A 19334-nucleotide genomic window follows, 5' to 3' on the forward strand; every position below is an offset into this window, starting at 1 on the left:
GACTCCGTGTCAACTCCAATCTCTCCAATTTTATCTCCATGGTCTTTTTGCGAGATATATGTAAGGAAAAGTAATATATTTGTTGGCTCTTCTTGGAATGTATGCTCTTGGAACTTTAACAATAAACCACACAGTTGTGCAGAAAGCCTCTTTTGCAGTGTCTGCCACTGGAGTTGGTTGATCACCTTTGTGACACATTCATCCTTACTAAAAGAACATGTAATGAAACATGATGCTCTTCTTGGCTCTTCTCTATTTCCTGTCAGTTTCCTATCTTGTATAGATCCAGTACTGATGAACAGTATTCGAGTATTGGTTGAACAAATGATTTGTAAACTACTTTCTGTGTTGATGGACTACATGGCCTGAGGATTTCTCCAATGAATCTATAATGTATCTGCCTTACTTGTGATTAATTGTATGTGATAATTCCATTTCAGATCACTCCATATGTATAGTCACAGAAATTTTATGGAAGTAACTGCTTCCAGTGATTGTCCTGCAATTGAGTAATCATACAGTAAAGAACATTTCTGTCTATGTATTCACAATACACTACATCTGTTTATTTGAGAGTCAGTTGCCACTTCCTGCACCAAGTAGTTCCTCCCCAGGTCATCTTGCATTTTGTTACAGTTTTATAGCATTGTGACTTCTCTGTATACTACAGCATCATCTGCCAAAAGCCTCAAGAAACTTCTGATGTTATCTACAAGGTCATTTTTTTATATTGTGAAAAGTAATAGTCTGATAACAGTCCCATGGGGCACTCCTAAGGTAATTTTACATCTAAAGACTTCTCTCCATTCAAAATGATACGCTGTGATCTGTTTGTTAGAAACTCTTCTGGTGGCCGGTTTGTGAGAGGTGGTGCACTGGGTAAAGCTGTCGACTCACATATTTGCAAGGAGCAGTATACAAATCCTTGTTCATCCATTCAGATTCAGGTGCTGTAAGTTGGTAGTATTGCACTGATCCCTGCTAGGAGAAGATATCTCAAAAGTCTCATTGTAAATTCAGTGTTAAAAGTATGTGTAAGGCCAGTGCTTGATTGTACCACACGGTGTTTGATTTCTCATTATTGCACAGTGTTACTATATTAACAGAACTGCAAGAGTCGTATTTGATCCGGGTATTTTCATCCCTTGCAGTGATCTTGAGTAATGAGAAGTATTTATCTAGTGACTGCATTGCAATGCTGCATGAAACCAATTGTACCTGCTGTCTGTAGTCTCAAGTTGCCTTATGATGTCCAAAGTGCAGTAGTAATGCTGTAAGACATTTTTAAAAGTTGTTCTCCATCTGTGTGTGTTTAATCTTAAAATGATATTGATTGCATATGGCAGAATGTTAATCATTTTTATGGTTTACTTTTATTACCACTTCTTTCTATAAATACTATAGGAATATTATATCCTTCACGTTCTCTGTTATTAATGATTTTGTGAAGACTGTCCTTTGAAATTACAGTTCTGTCAATATACTCATATGATGTGAGACAGTATTGCTCATGCCAAGCAGGATTTTTAGCATTTCGTGGCATTGAAATATATAGTGTACGATGTAGACTCTGAGATATAAAACTACGTGACCACTCGACACGGTACAGAAGTTGAGGAACTTGATTGATATTTGGGAGGTGAGATATTGAAATCCTCAGCCAACCATCCAGATTAAAAATTTTCCTGAATTAGCTATGAGATGTGATTCCTTTTTAAAGGATGTGACTGAATTCGGTCCCTGTCTTTGCCTTGTGTTCTGAGCTAGTGTTCTGTTTAATGACATCGTTGTTGGAGGACATCAAATCTTAGTCTTATTATTTATTTATTTATTTTTTGGGTGAGTTGGCTGTTACAGTAAATAAATCTAAGTCCTCCATAACTTAATGCATCACACTACATGGTCCAGTCACATTAATGTGAGCACCACCTGCGAATGATGTAAATATGTAATAATGAGTAAGAGATGACAGGTGGCAGCACTAGCAGTAGAGGGTATATAAAGCATGTCGGGGGACATGAAGGACAGTGGAGTTGTTGTCATAATATGGGAATGGAGCGATTTAGCTGACATGCAAAAGGGCAAGATTGTGCATGGTTCTGAAACAGCACGATAGCAACTACCAGCAAGACACTTCAATGTGTCACCGAGCTCACAGTGTACATGCATAGTTCAAAGAGCACCAGGATGAGTTTACCATACACTCCCATCCACCAGGCTTCCTGGATTTAAATCCAGTTGAGTACCTGTGGGACCACCTTGACCGGGCTGTTCACACCTTGGATCTTCAACCAATAGACCTAGTGCAGCTGGCCATGGCATTGGAGTTGGCATGGCTCCATGTCTCTGTTGGTACCTTCCAGAACCTCATTTATTCTGTTCCTGCATTTCTTGCAGTAGTCTCTACTGCAAAAGGCGGCTAAGCAGGCTTTTGACAGGTGGTCACGTAAATGTGACTGGACAGTGTATTTGTTTATTTGTGAGCACTATTCATTAGAGTCTATTGTCTTTAAAACACCTCATTGGTAAAAACATCAGTAGAGGTTTGTGCACTGTAATAATATTCTAATCTATCATCTGTTGTGTGAAAGGAAACTCTTCCATTACCTGTTTAAAGTGAAACTCCCTGGCAGATTAAAACTGTATGCCGGACCGAGACTCGAACTCAGGACCTTTGCCTTTCGCGGGCAAATGCTCTGCCAACTGAGCTACCCAAGCACGACTCACGCCCTGTCCTCACAGCTTTACTTCTGCCAATACCTCGTCTCCTACCTTCCAAACTTTACAGCTCCTCTCCTGCGAACCTTGCAGAACTAGCACTCCTGAAGGAAAGGATATTTCAGAGACATGGCTTAGCCACAGCTGCAGAGTGAAAATCTCATTCTGGAAACCTGTTTAAAGTGTCTCATAAATTTTTTGAAAGTAGTTCCAAAAAATAGCTTACAAGCATACATTAAAATATACAATATGTGTAATTACACAAGTTGATGTGTTGATATAACTGTAGGAGAAAATGATACTTTGTCCACTTTGCCAGAACTGTCATAAAATTGTGTTACATGATGGTACTGTATGTGATTAACATAGACTTTGTTATAATGTAAATGTTTATCTTCTATACTTCTGGTTACATTCATCAGAACACTTTGAAAACATCTTTTACTCTTGAGTGTACCGAAAACAGAAACTGTCGTGAAGTTTGTGGCCATACTTATTCTTTGAAAACATGTTTTATAACTTAAAAAAAGTCATTTCTCACAGGATGTTAATAGTACTTACCAGATATGTATTTATGTTGCCTGTAAAACTGAGAGAATACCTTATTTTTGAAATGCTGAATCATCTAATGAAATTTACTATTTCGTATTTCTCCCTTCAGAGTTTGTGCCATATGTCTTCCAAATGCTGTCACTGATGTTGGAGCAGCACACGTCTGGTGTCCCAGAACCATATATGCTGCTGTTCCCGTGCCTGCTCGCACCTGTTCTGTGGGAGCGCCCAGGAAATATTCACCCACTTGTGGGACTTCTGAGAGCATTCATTGCTCAGGGTGGTTCACAAATAGTTGCTACCCAGAAAGTGGTAAGTTAATTTATTTTCTTATCTTTGCACTTAAAGGCTTACCTTGTCTTTAAATGCATTTGTAGTTCATAGTCACTTGAATGTGATTCCACTGGAATACAAGTAGGTAAGAATCATTATGGTGTGATGTTTCATCTGATTATCATCATCATCTTCATCGCTGTCGTCGTCATCAAGTGTTTCATCAAGTATTGTTATCTCGTGTCTACTAATGCCTACAAAAATAAAACAAAAATGTTGGTCTCCCATTGTACAGGAAGTCAACTTCCTTAGGATGGTTACAGATTACTGTAACTCATAACATGACTTGGGTCAGTGTTGGACTAAGACAGTGGTTGTTGCCACAGTTACTTGTGACGAATGCTAACAGTACCATAGTCACTCTTGTTCTGTGTTGACTAAAATAAAATACCAGTCTTCATTGTCAGAATTTTATTAGCTTTCCTTTTGACATGCATAACAATTAACTGCACCCTGCTGACAGCAGTAAAGAAAGTGCACTTGAAACTGAAGGATCATAATTTAGCAGGTTGTGCTGTCGTAAAACATTGGACTGTTATTTGAAGAACGGCTATTCAAATTCTTGTCTGACCGTCCAGATTTAGGTTTTCCTTGATGTCTGTAAATCGCATTGAGCGCAACTGACTTCCTTTCCCATTCTGAGTTTGTGCCACATGTCTAATGACCTCAGTGTGAATGGAATGTTAAATCCTAAGTTTCCTTCCTTCCTTTCTCCCTCCCTATTATTATAAATTTATGGTTCTTGAACCTCTTCCTACTTCAGATTACACTTCTAAACTTCTGGTTTTGTAATTTCAGATTCTAATTTCCAAAGCTTTTCTGACTTTTGTTCCTATTTCGTTTCTTTATACAACTGTGCTTTTGCTGGCTGCTGATCTTTAATCTTAATATTAATGCTCATGTCACTGAAGTTCACTATTGCGTACGTCACGAATGTAAAGCTTTACTTGGGATCATGGCTTATGGTTTTAAAGGATGCTGTTCCTGCGCAGAGGACAAATATACCATTCTTAGGACTTATTCAGTGGTACTAATATTATGTTACTTCATATTATGCAGCCCAAATATATATTTCTGTGTGTCTTTGTTTGCAACCTCCATGATATTAGAATTTCCAAACTAATTCTAGCACTTGGAAAAGGAAGCAAAAGCAGCAAATTCGCTTTTGGTAGTTGGCACCTTGAGTCGTCTACCAAATGAACTTTGTCCTTTGCTAGGCAAACGTGATCAGTGTCCACATGCTGGAAGATGTATATCATCTCAGAAATCAGCCATCTAACATATTAGTGAGTTTTGATGTTGTCTCTGTTTTCATTTGATTGTCTTTATTGTGTTGTTAAGGCTACAGCAGCCATCAAGAGAGAGATTCCATGTGAACATATTAGTGGGCTGCGCAATTCAGAACGACAAGGCTGTGCACTAAGTTGGAAGTTCTTACTCACAGGGACCGATGACCTCTGCAGTTTGGTCCCTTTAATCCTTCAACCAACCAACCAACCAATCTTACTCACAGGGGTCTGAAAATTTAGGGCAGTCTTCTGAAGTTGTCCAGTGCAGTATCAATTGGTTGGTCTCCAACAGAGGTGTCTGGGTGGCAACATCATCTATAGTGAATTTACTGCCTCTCCCCTCTTCTGTCCACCCACACCTCTCACGTGACCTGCCATACAAAATTTTCTGCCACAGCAGCTGACTATCGTCAAATAGACATCTGAAGATCATGAGCATCTGCCTTGTAGAAATAGTGAGGAATTTATGTAACAGTAGCTGATGTTGCACATGAGACCCTTATAGACTGCTGTTATATTGGAGAGCCTCAAACAACATACAGTTTTAGTCAGTCTCTTTTCAGAAAGATATTGATATGTTTTTATATTTTGATTCCTACTAAATAAATTGTGTAAAGTCACCACAAAATTTTATTTAGCAATATGCTGATTGGCAGTGTTTGTTGAATGTGACTGCTGTGACTGTGTTGAATCAATTAAATGCTGATTTATTGTGCTAAAACTAAAAACAGTAAGACTGGCTTATGGTAATATTAAGCAGTAACACATTTGAGGTGAGCCTGTCAACATCAGACTGTTTGAGAAGAAAACATGTTTGTGACCAACAAAAATGCACTGTAGTTAGTTACATAAACCTAGTCATTATCAGACATTTGTTAGAACTGTAGTGATGGAAGACTGACATCTGGCACCTATGTGTTGGGTGGTTTAGAAACCAATGTTGTGTCAAAAACTAACAAACTCAGTGAACAAGAAAGTAATGTTTCACTATGGAAACATAATTAGAAGACCTGGTACCAGTCTCTGATTTTCAGTGGAATTTTGAACACGACCATTCTCCACAGCCATCAAATTGCTATCTAGACCCATGTATACACTGAACTTAGGTACAAACTGTTATAGTTCTGTGCATCGTGTGACTGCTGATGATGGGTGAACTGAAGTAGTTGTCTCATACAGTAGTAACATAGCATAACGTTGTTGTTGTGATTTGTACCATAGTAAGTAACCATTTAATTAATTTAGCAACAATCAGTAATTATGCAGAATGATTTGATTGTGTTTTAAAGCACACATAATAACCTTTTTTATGTTTATTTCAAGAACATATGATGTTAATTGTGTCTTAAAGAAACGCTAAGTGAAATTTAGTGCGAAACATGGAATCAAGTAAATAAATGTGTACTTCAGAGGCATCAAATGTCTCAGTGCTATTGCAGAGTGTGGAATTAAGTTACAAATTTCGATTTGTTTGATTCCATTTTTGATGTTCATTTCTGCCAAGTAAAGTATGCATTTTGAAACAAACGTGAGCTACATGTATTGCAAAAGGTGACCTGGAAACCGCAGTTCATTGGTGGTGAAATGGAACATTTATTTTATGCTTGGGCTTTAACACAAACCCCTCAGAACACTTGGCCAGCCCATTTTTGAAACTATCAAGAGTATATAGGAGTCATATTAGGTATAGTAACATGCATCCATAGCCATATTGTACCATGCTCTTCCAGCTTAGGTGTCCAAGTATGGGCAGCTGGGTGCCTGTGGGCAGAAGTAGGCAAGCTTCTGCATCTGTAAGGCTACTCTTCAGATCGCACTCAAGTGCCTGGCAGAGGCTTACACTTGGCAGTCGGTCAGTCAGGTTGTAGCTTGCATGGTCATAGGCCTTGGCCAGGTGCCTGGTGGCAGAGGTGGGCAGTGGCTTGCGTGCATGATGGAACAAAGTGTGTGTTTGTGTGTGTGTGTGTGTGTGTGTGTGTGTGTGTGTGTGTGTGGTGGAGTAGGGCCGCCTGGCGTTGACCCACGGGTAAGATGGTAGGTGTTCGTGGTCATCAATGCAGGGGGTAACGTTGGAACAGCCTGTGGTACACATTATAAATGACAGTACCTACCTTTAGAGGGGGGAAATTCTAAATACCCAGCTGGTGAATCTCACTCAACCTAAGGGCCTAATGACCTGCCCATCCTTTCTCTCCTTCCCCAACCTATTTCGGTTTCATAACTGATGAAGAGGCCATTCATTTTGCCTTCATGATTTTATGGTTTTCTTAAGCAATTTTTCTTTTTTGTATAGTATTAAATTGGTTTCTTTAGTCAATATGAGACAAATGTAATGTATTGCGAATACATAGAAAGGAGGATCCTTTATTGTATGATTATATGATACCGGAACAAACACTGGTAGCAGTTACTTCTGTAAAATATCTGGGAGTATGCATGCGGAACGATTTGAAGTGGAATGATCATATAAAATTAATTGTTGGTAAGGCGGGTACCAGGTTGAGGTTCATTGGGAGAGTCCTTAGAAAATGTAGTCCATCAACAAAGGAGGTGGCTTACAAAACACTCGTTCGACCTATGCTTGAGTATTGCTCATCAGTGTGGGATCCGTACCAGATCGGGTTGACGGAGGAGATAGAGAAGATCCAAAGAAGACCGGCGCGTTTCGTCACAGGGTTATTTGGTAACCGTGATAGCGTTACGGAGATGTTTAACAAACTCAAGTGGCAGACTCTGCAAGAGAGGCGCTCTGCATCGCGGTTTAGCTTGCTCGCCAGGTTTCGAGAGGGTGCGTTTCTGGATGAGGTGTCGAATATATTGCTTCCCCCTACTTATACCTCCCGAGGAGATCACGAATGTAAAATTAGAGAGATACGAGCGCGCACGGAGGCTTTCAGACAGTCGTTCTTCCCGCGAACCATACGCGACTGGAACAGGAAAGGGAAGTAATGACAGTGGCACGTAAAGTGCCCTCCGCCACACACCGTTGGGTGGCTTGTTGAGTATAAATGTAGATGTAGATGTAGAAACATCTCAGTGGTTTAAAATTATGTGCAGATCCAGGTATCTTACCTGGACTTCTGCTTTCATGATCAAGGCTCTTATTATTTCATCTATCTAGGTGTGACACTTGACAGCATTAATCTTCCAGTTCTCCTCTCCTACCTTTGAAAGTGATCAAAGGCTATTGCGCAAACTTTCCTGGACGTGCACTCTTAGAAAAAAAAGTTATCACATAGAAACATTTAACCACAGCCTAGGGTCTGTTCCCAGAATTTATCCTCCACTGTGCTGAGAATTAAACATGCTGGCACGTAAGTCTAATATGTTGGGCAGTTTCACATCACCCACACTCATCTGATGAGTGAAAGATTAAATCTAATAAGTGGTAGTTGTGAGGCACTGCTGCTCTAAGTGATTAGTAAAGATATGTGGAGAAAATCTGTGAGGCACATATTCATTAGTTATTTCTTCTTTTAATGTGTGTTCTAAACAGGCCTTCTCTCTCTCTCTCTCTCTCTCTCTCTCTCTCTCTCTCTCTCTCTCTCTCTCTCTCTCTCGCTCACTCGCTCGCTCGCTCTGCCTGTGTGTAAGTAATGTTATTTGACGAAGTGTTCCTGTTGGGGATCAACTGGAATGACCTCTCTTTTCGTTACATTGTGCTATCACAGTAATGCGGCAAGCAACCTCACTTCTAACTCTCCATAAACTATTTTTACTTGCAATGCCAATAACTACTCATGTCTATCCAGGCAGTTAGTATTGTGCATTTGATTCACTTAATTACTTGCAGTAATTTGTTTTAATCACACCATTTTACTCAAGAAAGTAAGTGCAGTTAATCAGTTCAGATTACAGAGAGAAATAATAATGAAGATGTGTATCTTTTGTGCAGTACTTAACCTGCTACTCTCTGAAACAATAAGTGTTTCTGAAGACAATGACACACTGAACCATGGCCATTAAAAAAAAGTCACTTCCTTCCTGTTCATTTTTCTTCTACTTCAGCAAAGTTTGTGGCAGTACCTGGCCAAGACAGGAGGAGTACTTACCATTATTCAACCTTTCTGAAAGTTCTGTTGAACTAAAATGGCATAAAAGCTTATTATTGAAATATGGTGATCCTGACTGTGTGTTAGTAGTAGTGTATGTATGTCTCTAAGGTTAAAGTAGCAGAGCTAATCCATTCTTCAAATCTCAGTTAACTCAGTTATGTGTACTAAATTATTTCTTGTGCTTTAACTTGGTGATAGTGGTTACTGTATATTTATTTTACCAATTATTAAAATAATGTAACCACCTCAAAACATACATTAACTTTTTCCTCACCTTCACTGTAAGCATAAAAATTTGCACAATTGAAAATACTATCTGAGTAGCTTTGCGTGGAGTTCACTTAAGTGCACTGGCTCTCTGAATATAATGCAAATGTATTGAAACAGATAATTCCTATGTCCGTTGTTTCTAGCAAAAATATTGTCACATTGTAATTACACCAGTCTAAACAGAGCATTTGAAACTAATCTCAAACTCGCTAACACAAATACTGTAGGCAGTACTGGTGTTAACAGGATAGTTTGTAATTGATGAGGCATATTTCATCAAATTAATGAAAGTTGAATTGTAAACCATGTTTCATGAACAATCAAAACAATACATGCTTGAAAATATAATATAGTGTATATAGATAAAAAAATCTCATCACCAAGCAGTGGCAGTATAAAACACAAATGAAAGATATGGAAATGTACAAACCTTTGGAGTCAGTGGCTTCTTCTTCTGGCAGAAGGGTTGAAGGGAAGGGAAGAGGGATGAATGAAATGGGGAGAATTACGGAAAAGTCGCCCAGAATCTGAGTCAGGTCAAACTTTCTAGGTGGTATGAAATAGGAAGACTGACTGTTGGTGCCTGCCTGCACTGGATAAGATCTGAAAACCTGAGATCTTAATGGTGGAGGATAGGATGATAAACAAGACAGAGTATTGAATAAAGACCATGCAAGAGTCAATAAGAGTGGAAAGATAAGTGTATTATACCAGATAGACAGGTAAGAGGGATGGGGAAAAATAGACAGATCGCAAAAAAATAAAAAATAAAAATAAAATAAAAGATATAGAAAAATAAAAGGGAGAGAAGGGAGTTTTTGTTACTGAAAAGAAATGCTGAGAGTACAGAAACTAATGTAAATGTAGGCCAGGTGGGTGTCGAGAACTAAGCACAAGTTGTAATGCCAGTTGTTACCTACAAAGTTCTGAGAAACTGATGTCAGGAGGTAGAATCCAGGTGGCAAGTGAAACAGGAACCAAAGTCACAACTGTCGCATTATAAAGTGTGCTCTGCAACAGGATATTGTGTGTTACCAGTATACACACTCTGCCTGTGCCCATTCACCCTGATAGTTTGGTGGTAATCATTCCAGTGTAAAAGGCCAAACAATGTTTACATGACAGCAAGTGACGAGTGCCTTTTTACAAGTGGCTCTCCCTTTGATAGTATATATTTTACCAGTTACAGAGTGGGTGTTGGTGCTGGTAGGACGGTGCATAGGTCAAGTGAGGACAGTCACGTAGATAGTAGCCATAGAGTAGGAAAATGGCTGCAGAAAGAGCATAAGTTCTGACAATATATCGAAGATGCTGGGTGGGTGGGATGATTGACTAAAAGCTATTTCAGATGTGGTGGGCAAAATGTCATATAGAATGCACTGCATTTCAGGGCATGATTTTGGGAAGTCATAGCATTCCAGAATGAAATTTTCTCACCGCAGTAGAGTGTGCATTGATTTGAAACCTCCTGGCAGATTAAAATTGTGTGCTAGACCAAGTCTTGACTAGGGACATTTGCATTTTGTGGGCAAGTTTGGAAGGTAGAAGACAAGGTACTGGCAAAAGTAAATCTGAGAGGATGACTCATTAGTTGTGATTGGGTAGCTCAGTCAGTAGAGCACTTGCCTGCAAAAGGCAATCATACTGAGTTTGAGTCTTTGGTCTCATACACAATTTTAATCTGCCAGGAAATTTAATATCTGTGAATGCTCCACTGCAGAGTGAAAATTTAATTCTGGAGACATTCCACAGGCTGTGGCTAAGCCATTTCTCTGCAAGACACTTTCTTCCTGGAGTGGTAGTCTTGTAAGTTTTGTAGGAGAGCATCTGTGAAATTTGGAAGATAGGAGATAAGGTACTTGAAGAAGTAAAGCCGTGAGGACAGATCATGAGTTGTGCTTGGGTAGCTCAGTGGCTGGGCACTTGACCATGAAAGGCAAAAGTTCCAAGTTCGAGTCTCGGTTTAGCAAACAGTTTTAATCTGCCAGGACGTATCGGTCATAACCTTGTCGAAGTAACTGATTAAAACATTCAAGACCAGGATAGTGCTGAGTAACAAAGGTGCACTCCTAAACTCCTAAGTAGTTTTTTTGGAGTGATCAGCAGTACCACAATTGAATATGATTACCCAGGAAATCTCCACAATTCTATAGCTCTTTATTCTTCTCACCTTACATCACAAATCATGCACACCATTCACACTACTGTCCATTCGATCACTGTACTCATACAAAACCTATACAGATGGATTTTATATCCGAAATGATTATCACAGAGCACTGGCTCAGTCATCCACAATAAGTGTATGACTCACTCCATACAAAGTCCACAACAGACTTCGGAGATTAAATGTTCTGGCTCCATAGACCAACTACAACTGCTCCAACTTGAACATTCTGGTGCACAAGCTAATTTGCTGCACCCTCTGCATCATCAGTGCTTCCTATTTCACAGTTAATTCAAAATTGATCTTAACAAGGGTGCAATTCTATATAATGTTTTACAGTAGTAATTTCTTTGGGGTATCCATACATTTCTGTTATTACAAATTTAAGTTGAAAAAGAAACAGAATGAAAATTCAACTTCACAGTTACTAGTTAACTTGAAAATTACATTAAACAATGTGTGCAAAAATTTTATATAAGTACATAGGAAAACATAAGAACAATTAGTTATTTGTGTGTATTTAGGGGAAATGTGTTACAGTGTGTTATGTAACCAAGTAACCAAGTGCAAATTGTTCTCAGTATTCTTTGAGTTAAACATTCCATGGCATATTGTCAAAGAGAACTGTACTTAAATCAGCACACAAATGATGCAGAAAATCTTGTGTCCTGAAACAAAATGACTGTAATGTATAACAAAGAAAATAAAATACTTAACATCTTCAATTTTTGTGGTCCTGTCCTCCTCAGTTGCGCGTAATACTACGGTATATTGATAAATTTCACTTATGGACCGTCTGACAGCAACTGAATAAAACACAATTTTGGTGCCATACGCGTTTCGCCTTTATTTTCTGCAAGGCATCATCAGTGGCCTGGAATATGTACATATGTTAGCTATTTTATTTACATTTTTGTCACTGTGCCTATAGGTTATAAACAGTTCTGGTGGTTGGTATTTCCTATTACGTAGTAATGTTTTGAACTGTAGTTACAGGTTGCGTAGAGAGTTTCTTACATATTACGCTCCTGTTGCATTTTTGGTGTTGTTCTTCTTCCTATGAGCGCCAATTTGCTGTTTTTCCACATTCCGCAGCACTATGCACTGAACGTTTGTTTTTATGCAATGTTTTGGTTTCTGTTGCCGACTGTCAAATGTTTTTGCCAAAGACCGAATATTACTGCCAAACTTATGAGTGTAACTATTGAAGTATCTGTGGTCTGTTCGTGTATGCATTTGTGTGTGTGTTTGTGTGTGTGTGTGTGTGTGTGTGTGTGTGTGTGTGTGTTTTTTGGTGTGGTATTAATTTTATTTTATTTTATTGTATTTATTTATTTTTGTTTTTGTCCTGTGTATGTGTGTGTGTGTGTGTGTTTTGGTGTGATATATACTTTTTTGTGCTCTGTGTGTGTGTGTGTGTCTGTATTTTGGTTTTTGGTGTTACGTGTTTTTTTTTTTTTTTTTTTTTTTTTGGAGGGGGGGCGGGGTCTGTGTGTGTGTGTGTGTGTGTATATATATATATATATATATATATATATATATATATATATATATATATATATATATATATATATATATAAAGAGCTGGCAGGTCGATAGACACACAAACAAACACAAACATACACACAAAATTCTAGCTTTCGCAACCAATGGTTGCCTCGTCAGGAAAGAGGGAAGGAGAAGGAAAGACAAAAGGATATGGGTTTTAAGGGAGAGGGTAAGGGGTCATTCCAATCCCGGGAGCGGAAAGACTTACCTTCTTTTTAGATATATTTTTCCCACGTGGAATGTTTCCCTCTATTATATATATATATATATATATATATAATTTTTTTTTAAGTTATCATTTCCTTTATTAAGTGTAGTAGGGAGCCTGTGCTGATGTGTGTTTGTTCATTTATCACATGTTTGTTTTCTGCTATGGCTTTCTGGATGTGGAAGTTTTCTTGCATTTGTATAAGATGTTTGTCATGGTTGCTTATTCTCATTATTTTCATTTCTTGTTCCATGTTTGTAGGATGATGGTTGTAGTGTTTTAAATGCTCTGCAAATGTGGAATGGTTTGTTTCATACTTCCAACATCTGATATGTTCTTTGTATCTTGTTTCAAAATTCCTGCATGTCATGCCTATGTATACTGCATCACAATTTTGACATTCAAGTTTATATATTCCTGATTGTTGGAATTTGTCCCTCTTGGTAGCTGGCTGGCTTAGGTGTGATTGAAGGGTTTGCCCAGGCTTATATGCTATTTTGAAGCCCTGTCTCTTTATGATGTTTGCGAGTCTGTGTGTTAGTTTATGTGTGTAGGTCAAGCATTCCCTGTCAACGTGTACAACAGGTTCAAGAAAATACATCTGAGACTCCATAAGACGATACAGCATATAAAATTCAACAGAACATGCAAAAAGAACGATTTAATTCCAAGTTACATTAATGTAAAGGTTAAAAACAGTTCTACAGTGGCACAAAAGTCGAAATCATTTGCAGAACGATATTGGTTACTACATGAAATTAAGATGCTCTATTCGAAAAAACAGCACCTAAACATGATGCTCTATGAGACTCATCTAGAATTGGCAAAAAAAGTAGGAAACGCCGCAGTTTTCATGGCACTAGTAGAAAAAACTGAGCACAGCACATACATAGCAATGAAACATTTACAAAACAAACATAAACACAAGATAATGAAACTAACAGTAAAAAAGACGCAAAAACACATTTACATTTTAAATGTGAAACCACATGAACACCAACACACATTCCATCCACGCTTAGTTAACCTAACAGAGACAGAACTACACGAAAACGAAAAAATGCTCTTGGAAAAAGGTTTGAAACACTGCACCAATAGCAAAGTGAACAATCAATACATAGAAAATCTCATAGTAGAAACCGAACACATCCTTACACGTGAAGAACAACAAAATAATTGTGAAATAAACATAGGACTGACAAGAGAACTAGTAAAAAAAGAAATAAAAGGCATAATAAAACAAACACAGCAGACACACAATAAGAACAACCAAACAGAAGCAGCTACTATGAAAAGGTTAAAACAAAAGTTAACAAACAACAACATATTAATAACAAGAGCAGACAAGGGAAATGTAACAGTACTCATGGATAAAGAGCAATACATCACAAAAACCAAGGAATACATAAACACCAACGCAATACAAAAACTGAAGTCAGATCCAACTACACGATTCCAGGCAAATGTGAAACGAACACTGAAAAACATTGAACACACACTCACAGACAAACAGATATACTACTTAACACAGAAAAACCCACAAGCACAAACACTCCGCAGTCAACCGAAAGTACATAAAGACGGAATGCCAATGAGACCTGTTATCAACTTCAAGAAAGCCCCAACATACCGCATAGCCAAACACCTCCAAAAGTTAGTTACAAAACACTATAAAGTAGAAAACAACAGAACAGTGATAAACACAGGAAACCTAATAGAAAACATACAGAACATACAGGTACCACACACAGCATCACTGATTTCATTCGATATAGAAAATATGTATACCTCCATCCCTATCACAGAAACAATAGAAATCATAGAACAAAATCTCTCATCCCACAGCAACCTCACCACAGACGCAATAAAAGAAATAACAGATATGCTCAGACTGACAACTGAACAAAACTACTTTCAGTTTGAGGAAGAATATTATCTACAAACTGATGGACTGCCCATGGGATCCCCAATATCAGGAACACTAGCAAACATTTTCATCAGTCACCTTGAAAATCAGATATTTGATAAGATAACCACAAATGAAAGTTTCAAAATCATATATTGGTACAGATACGTGGATGACATTATTTGTCTGGTAGACGAACCAAGTGAAAAAATAGAAGAACTCCATTCAGAATTAAACAAAGCTCATAAGAACATAAAATTCACACTTGAAAAAGAAAAAGAAAATCAAATAAATTTTCTTGACTTTACAATTAAAAAAGAAAATGGAAAACATACATTTAACATCTTTAGAAAACCAACAGCCACGGACACAATAATACATTCCACATCCAACCACCCCCAAAGCCAGAAACTTGCAGCACTAAGACACATGTTACATAGATTAAACAGAATCCCACTCAGCAAGAGAAACTATGAACAAGAAATGAACACGATCATACAAATAGCTAGGAACAACGGGTATGACACACATGTGGTACACAGGCTCAATCAAAAAATAAAAACACAAATAAAAAACAAACACAACATTTCCACAATACAAAAGAACTCACAAGCTGAAAACTTACAAACACACTCAACACACACACACAATGACAACATCACACAGAAAAGAACCAGATGGTACACCATGACCTACACACATAAACTAACACACAGAGTTGCAAACATCCTAAAGAGACAGGGCTTCAAAATAGCATATAAGCCTGGGCAAACCCTTCAATCACACCTAAGCCAGCCAGCTACCAAGAGGGACAAATTCCAACAATCAGGAATATATAAACTTGAATGTCAAAGTTGTGATGCAGTATACATAGGCATGACATGCAGGAATTTTGAAACCAGATACAAAGAACATATCAGATGTTGGAAGTATGAAACAAACCATTCCACATTTGCAGAGCATTTAAAACACTACAACCATCATCCTACAAACATGGAACAAGAAATGAAAATAATGAGAATAAGCAACCATGACAAACATCTTATACAAATGCAAGAAAACTTCCACATCCAGAAAGCCATAGCAGAAAACAAACATGTGATAAATGAACAAACACACATCAGCACAGGCTCCCTACTACACTTAATAAAGGATATGATAACTTAAAAAAAATTATATATATATATATATATATATATATATATATATATATATATATATATACACAAAATACAGACACACACACACACACACACACACACACACACACACACACAGACCCCGCCCCCCTCAAAACAAAAAAAAAAAAAAAACAACGTAACACCAAAAACCAAAATACAGACAGACACACACACACACAGCACAAAAAAGTATATATCACACCAAAACACACACACACACACATACACAGGACAAAAACAAAAATAAATAAATACAATAAAATAAAATAAAATTAATACCACACCAAAAAACACACACACACACACACACACACACACAAATGCATACACGAACAGACCACAGATACTTCAATAGTTACACTCATAAGTTTGGCAGTAATATTCGATCTTTGGCAAAAACATTTGACAGTCGGCAACAGAAACCAAAACATTGCATAAAAACAAACGTTCAGTGCATAGTGCTGTGGAATGTGGAAAAACAGCAAATTGGCGCTCATAGGAAGAAGAACAACACCAAAAATGCAACAGGAGCGTAATATGTAAGAAACTCTCTACGCAACCTGTAAGTACAGTTCAAAACATTACTACTTAATAGGAAATACCAACCACCAGAACTGTTTATAACCTATAGGCACAGTGACAAAAATGTAAATAAAATACTTAAATTTTAAATTGATAGCCAGTATTAATATCAAGGAGGTGGAGGTCCCATTTGTCAACTGTTAGATGTACAATAAATGATATAGCAGGCAGTCCTAGGTTGTGATGCCACAGCTTTCTTTTTCTTGATATGTCTGGCTGCCAGGCAGGTTTGTTGGCCGGCCTAACTTATTGAACCACATGTTTCTTCTTGTGATTGAGAAGGAAAGTGTGGCTGAAGAGAATGTCTTTTACTTCCTTTTACCTAGCATTACTGTTCTTAGGCAACATTATTTTGTGTTATATATTCTTTTCCCCTTCTGTTCCCACAATGAGAATTTTGAATATGCTACATTTGTTCAGTCAACTTAAGTTTCACTTTTGATGCATAAGGACTTATGTCCTACTATTGCCGCCCGGTGTGGCTGAGCGGCTCTAGGCGCTACAGTCTGGAACCGTGCGACCGCTATGGTCACAGGTTCGAATCTTGCCTTGGGCGTGGATGTGTGTGCTGTCCTTAGGTTAGTTAGGTTTAATTAGTTCTAAGTACTAGGGGACTGATAACCTCAGAAGTTAAGTCCCATAGTGCTCAGAGCCATTTGAACCATTTTTGTCCTACTATTGGCTTCATTAAACTGTGATGAATAACATTTTCATTTTTCAGAGTGGTCTATTGGGTGTGTTTCAAAAATTAATAGCATCTAAAGCAAATGATCATGAGGGCTTTTTCTTGATGCAATCTTTAATTGAGCACCTGCCCACGTGAGTAAATTAGTTATATAAATAGCTCTTTTGTATGTTGTGATTTTGTGGATGCTAATAGGTTTTCTCTTTACAGTGACGCATTGTCACCCTACATGAAACAAGTATTCGTCCTTTTGTTTCAAAGATTGTCGTCATCAAAAACCACCAAATTCATTAAGGGGCTTCTTGTATTTTTCTGCCTGTACTGTTTGCAGTATGGACCTGCAAGCCTTATAGGCATGATAGATGGCATACAACAACAGTAAGTATTGTATGATCTGAAAATTCTTACAATTCTACTTTTTTGTGGCTCTAAACTACTAAGTGAGCTTTTGTGTATAGATGAGGATAAAGAACTTATGTACTCGTGAAATTTTAATGTGTAAAATAGACTGATAGGTATGGATTATGAGAAGTTGTGAGCTTTTGGATGTAATTTAATTACATGATGTGAAACATTAATAGTAACTACATCCAGATGAATGATCTTGAACAAATTGTCAAGACTGGTAAAATGTTAGTGCACATTCTATGGGTTGCTATAATGAGATCATGGATTGTTATTCTTCCTTTCAGCTTATATACTATTATTTTCACAACACAAGTGATTTTGAACTCGAGATCATCATGTTCTTTCCATCTTATTGTATTCTATTTGCTGCTCCCTATCTTTTTCTCAGCACACTTCCGTAGCTTTATCTGAGTCCTTTCAGGATTGTTATTATTCTCATCTACAAGATAAACAGCTTAGTTCTAAAAAAAAAGTTCTGGGTCTTGTTCCAGAAAATTTCTAAGGTAATTTCTTTGCGCATCAAACCATTTCTTTGCTGCATCAAATCAGTCTCAGGACTGAAGACCACCACCACCACCACCACCACAACAACAACAACAACAACAACATCTCCCCACCCCCCACCCTACCTACCCCCTTCACACACACACACACACACACACACACACACACACACACACAGACACAGATGACTGTTACACATTATAGCTTTTGCCCAAAGCCTTCCCCAGCAAAGAAAATACACACAAGCAAGCAAACCTCATGCACACATGACTGCCACTACCAGGAACTCCGACCGGAATGCGACTGTCACATGAATAGCAATCTGGACTTAAGGGGAGGGATAAAAGGGTACAGGTGGGAGGGGGGAGGGGGGGGGGGGGGGAGAAGAGCACTGTCTGGCAGGGATGCAGGCACTAGAGACTGCCAGGCACATCATTGGGAGGTAGGGTGTTGGGGGAAAACCAGGAAGTGAAAAAGGAGAGCAATGGGGAAGGGGAAAGGACATGTGAGTACATTGGCAGAGGTGGCACACAAGGAGGATGAGGCAGTGTGAAAAGGGAGGAGGTGGTAGGACAACAGGGTGAAAACTGCTGAGTGGAAAGTGTGTGGACAGTAGATTGCCATAGGTTGCGGCTGGGATAATTTTGGATGTGGTGAGTGTGTTGTAAGGATAACTCCCATCTGCACAGTTCAGAAAAGCTTATGGTGAAGGGGAGGCCCCAGATGGCCCAGGTTGCGAAGCAGCCATTGAATCAAGCATGTACGTTGGACCCCAAGGTGGGCTAGTGGTCTACTTTGATCTTTGCCACCATTTGGTGACAGCCATTCATACTGGTGGACAGATGGTTGGTAGTCGTACAAGTATAAAAAGCTGTACAATGGTTGCAGCAGAGTTAGTGTACAACATGGCTGCTTTCACAAGTGGCCC

At 38.3% G+C, this 19334-nt stretch overlaps 1 protein-coding gene across 1 annotated transcript in view; it reads left to right on the forward strand.

Moving 5' to 3' along the window:
* LOC124619491 (exportin-2) overlaps positions 1-19334 on the forward strand; it is a 166182-nt gene that overhangs the window by 135509 nt on the left and 11339 nt on the right. The window contains exons 15-17 of the mRNA XM_047145904.1: positions 3380-3582; positions 17531-17628; positions 17705-17872. Coding sequence (XP_047001860.1) covers positions 3380-3582; positions 17531-17628; positions 17705-17872 — 469 coding nt within the window. The remainder of the gene's footprint in view (positions 1-3379; positions 3583-17530; positions 17629-17704; positions 17873-19334) is intronic.

This window comes from Schistocerca americana, chromosome 6 (assembly GCF_021461395.2).
Source record: "Schistocerca americana isolate TAMUIC-IGC-003095 chromosome 6, iqSchAmer2.1, whole genome shotgun sequence".
NCBI lineage: Eukaryota > Metazoa > Arthropoda > Insecta > Orthoptera > Acrididae > Schistocerca > Schistocerca americana.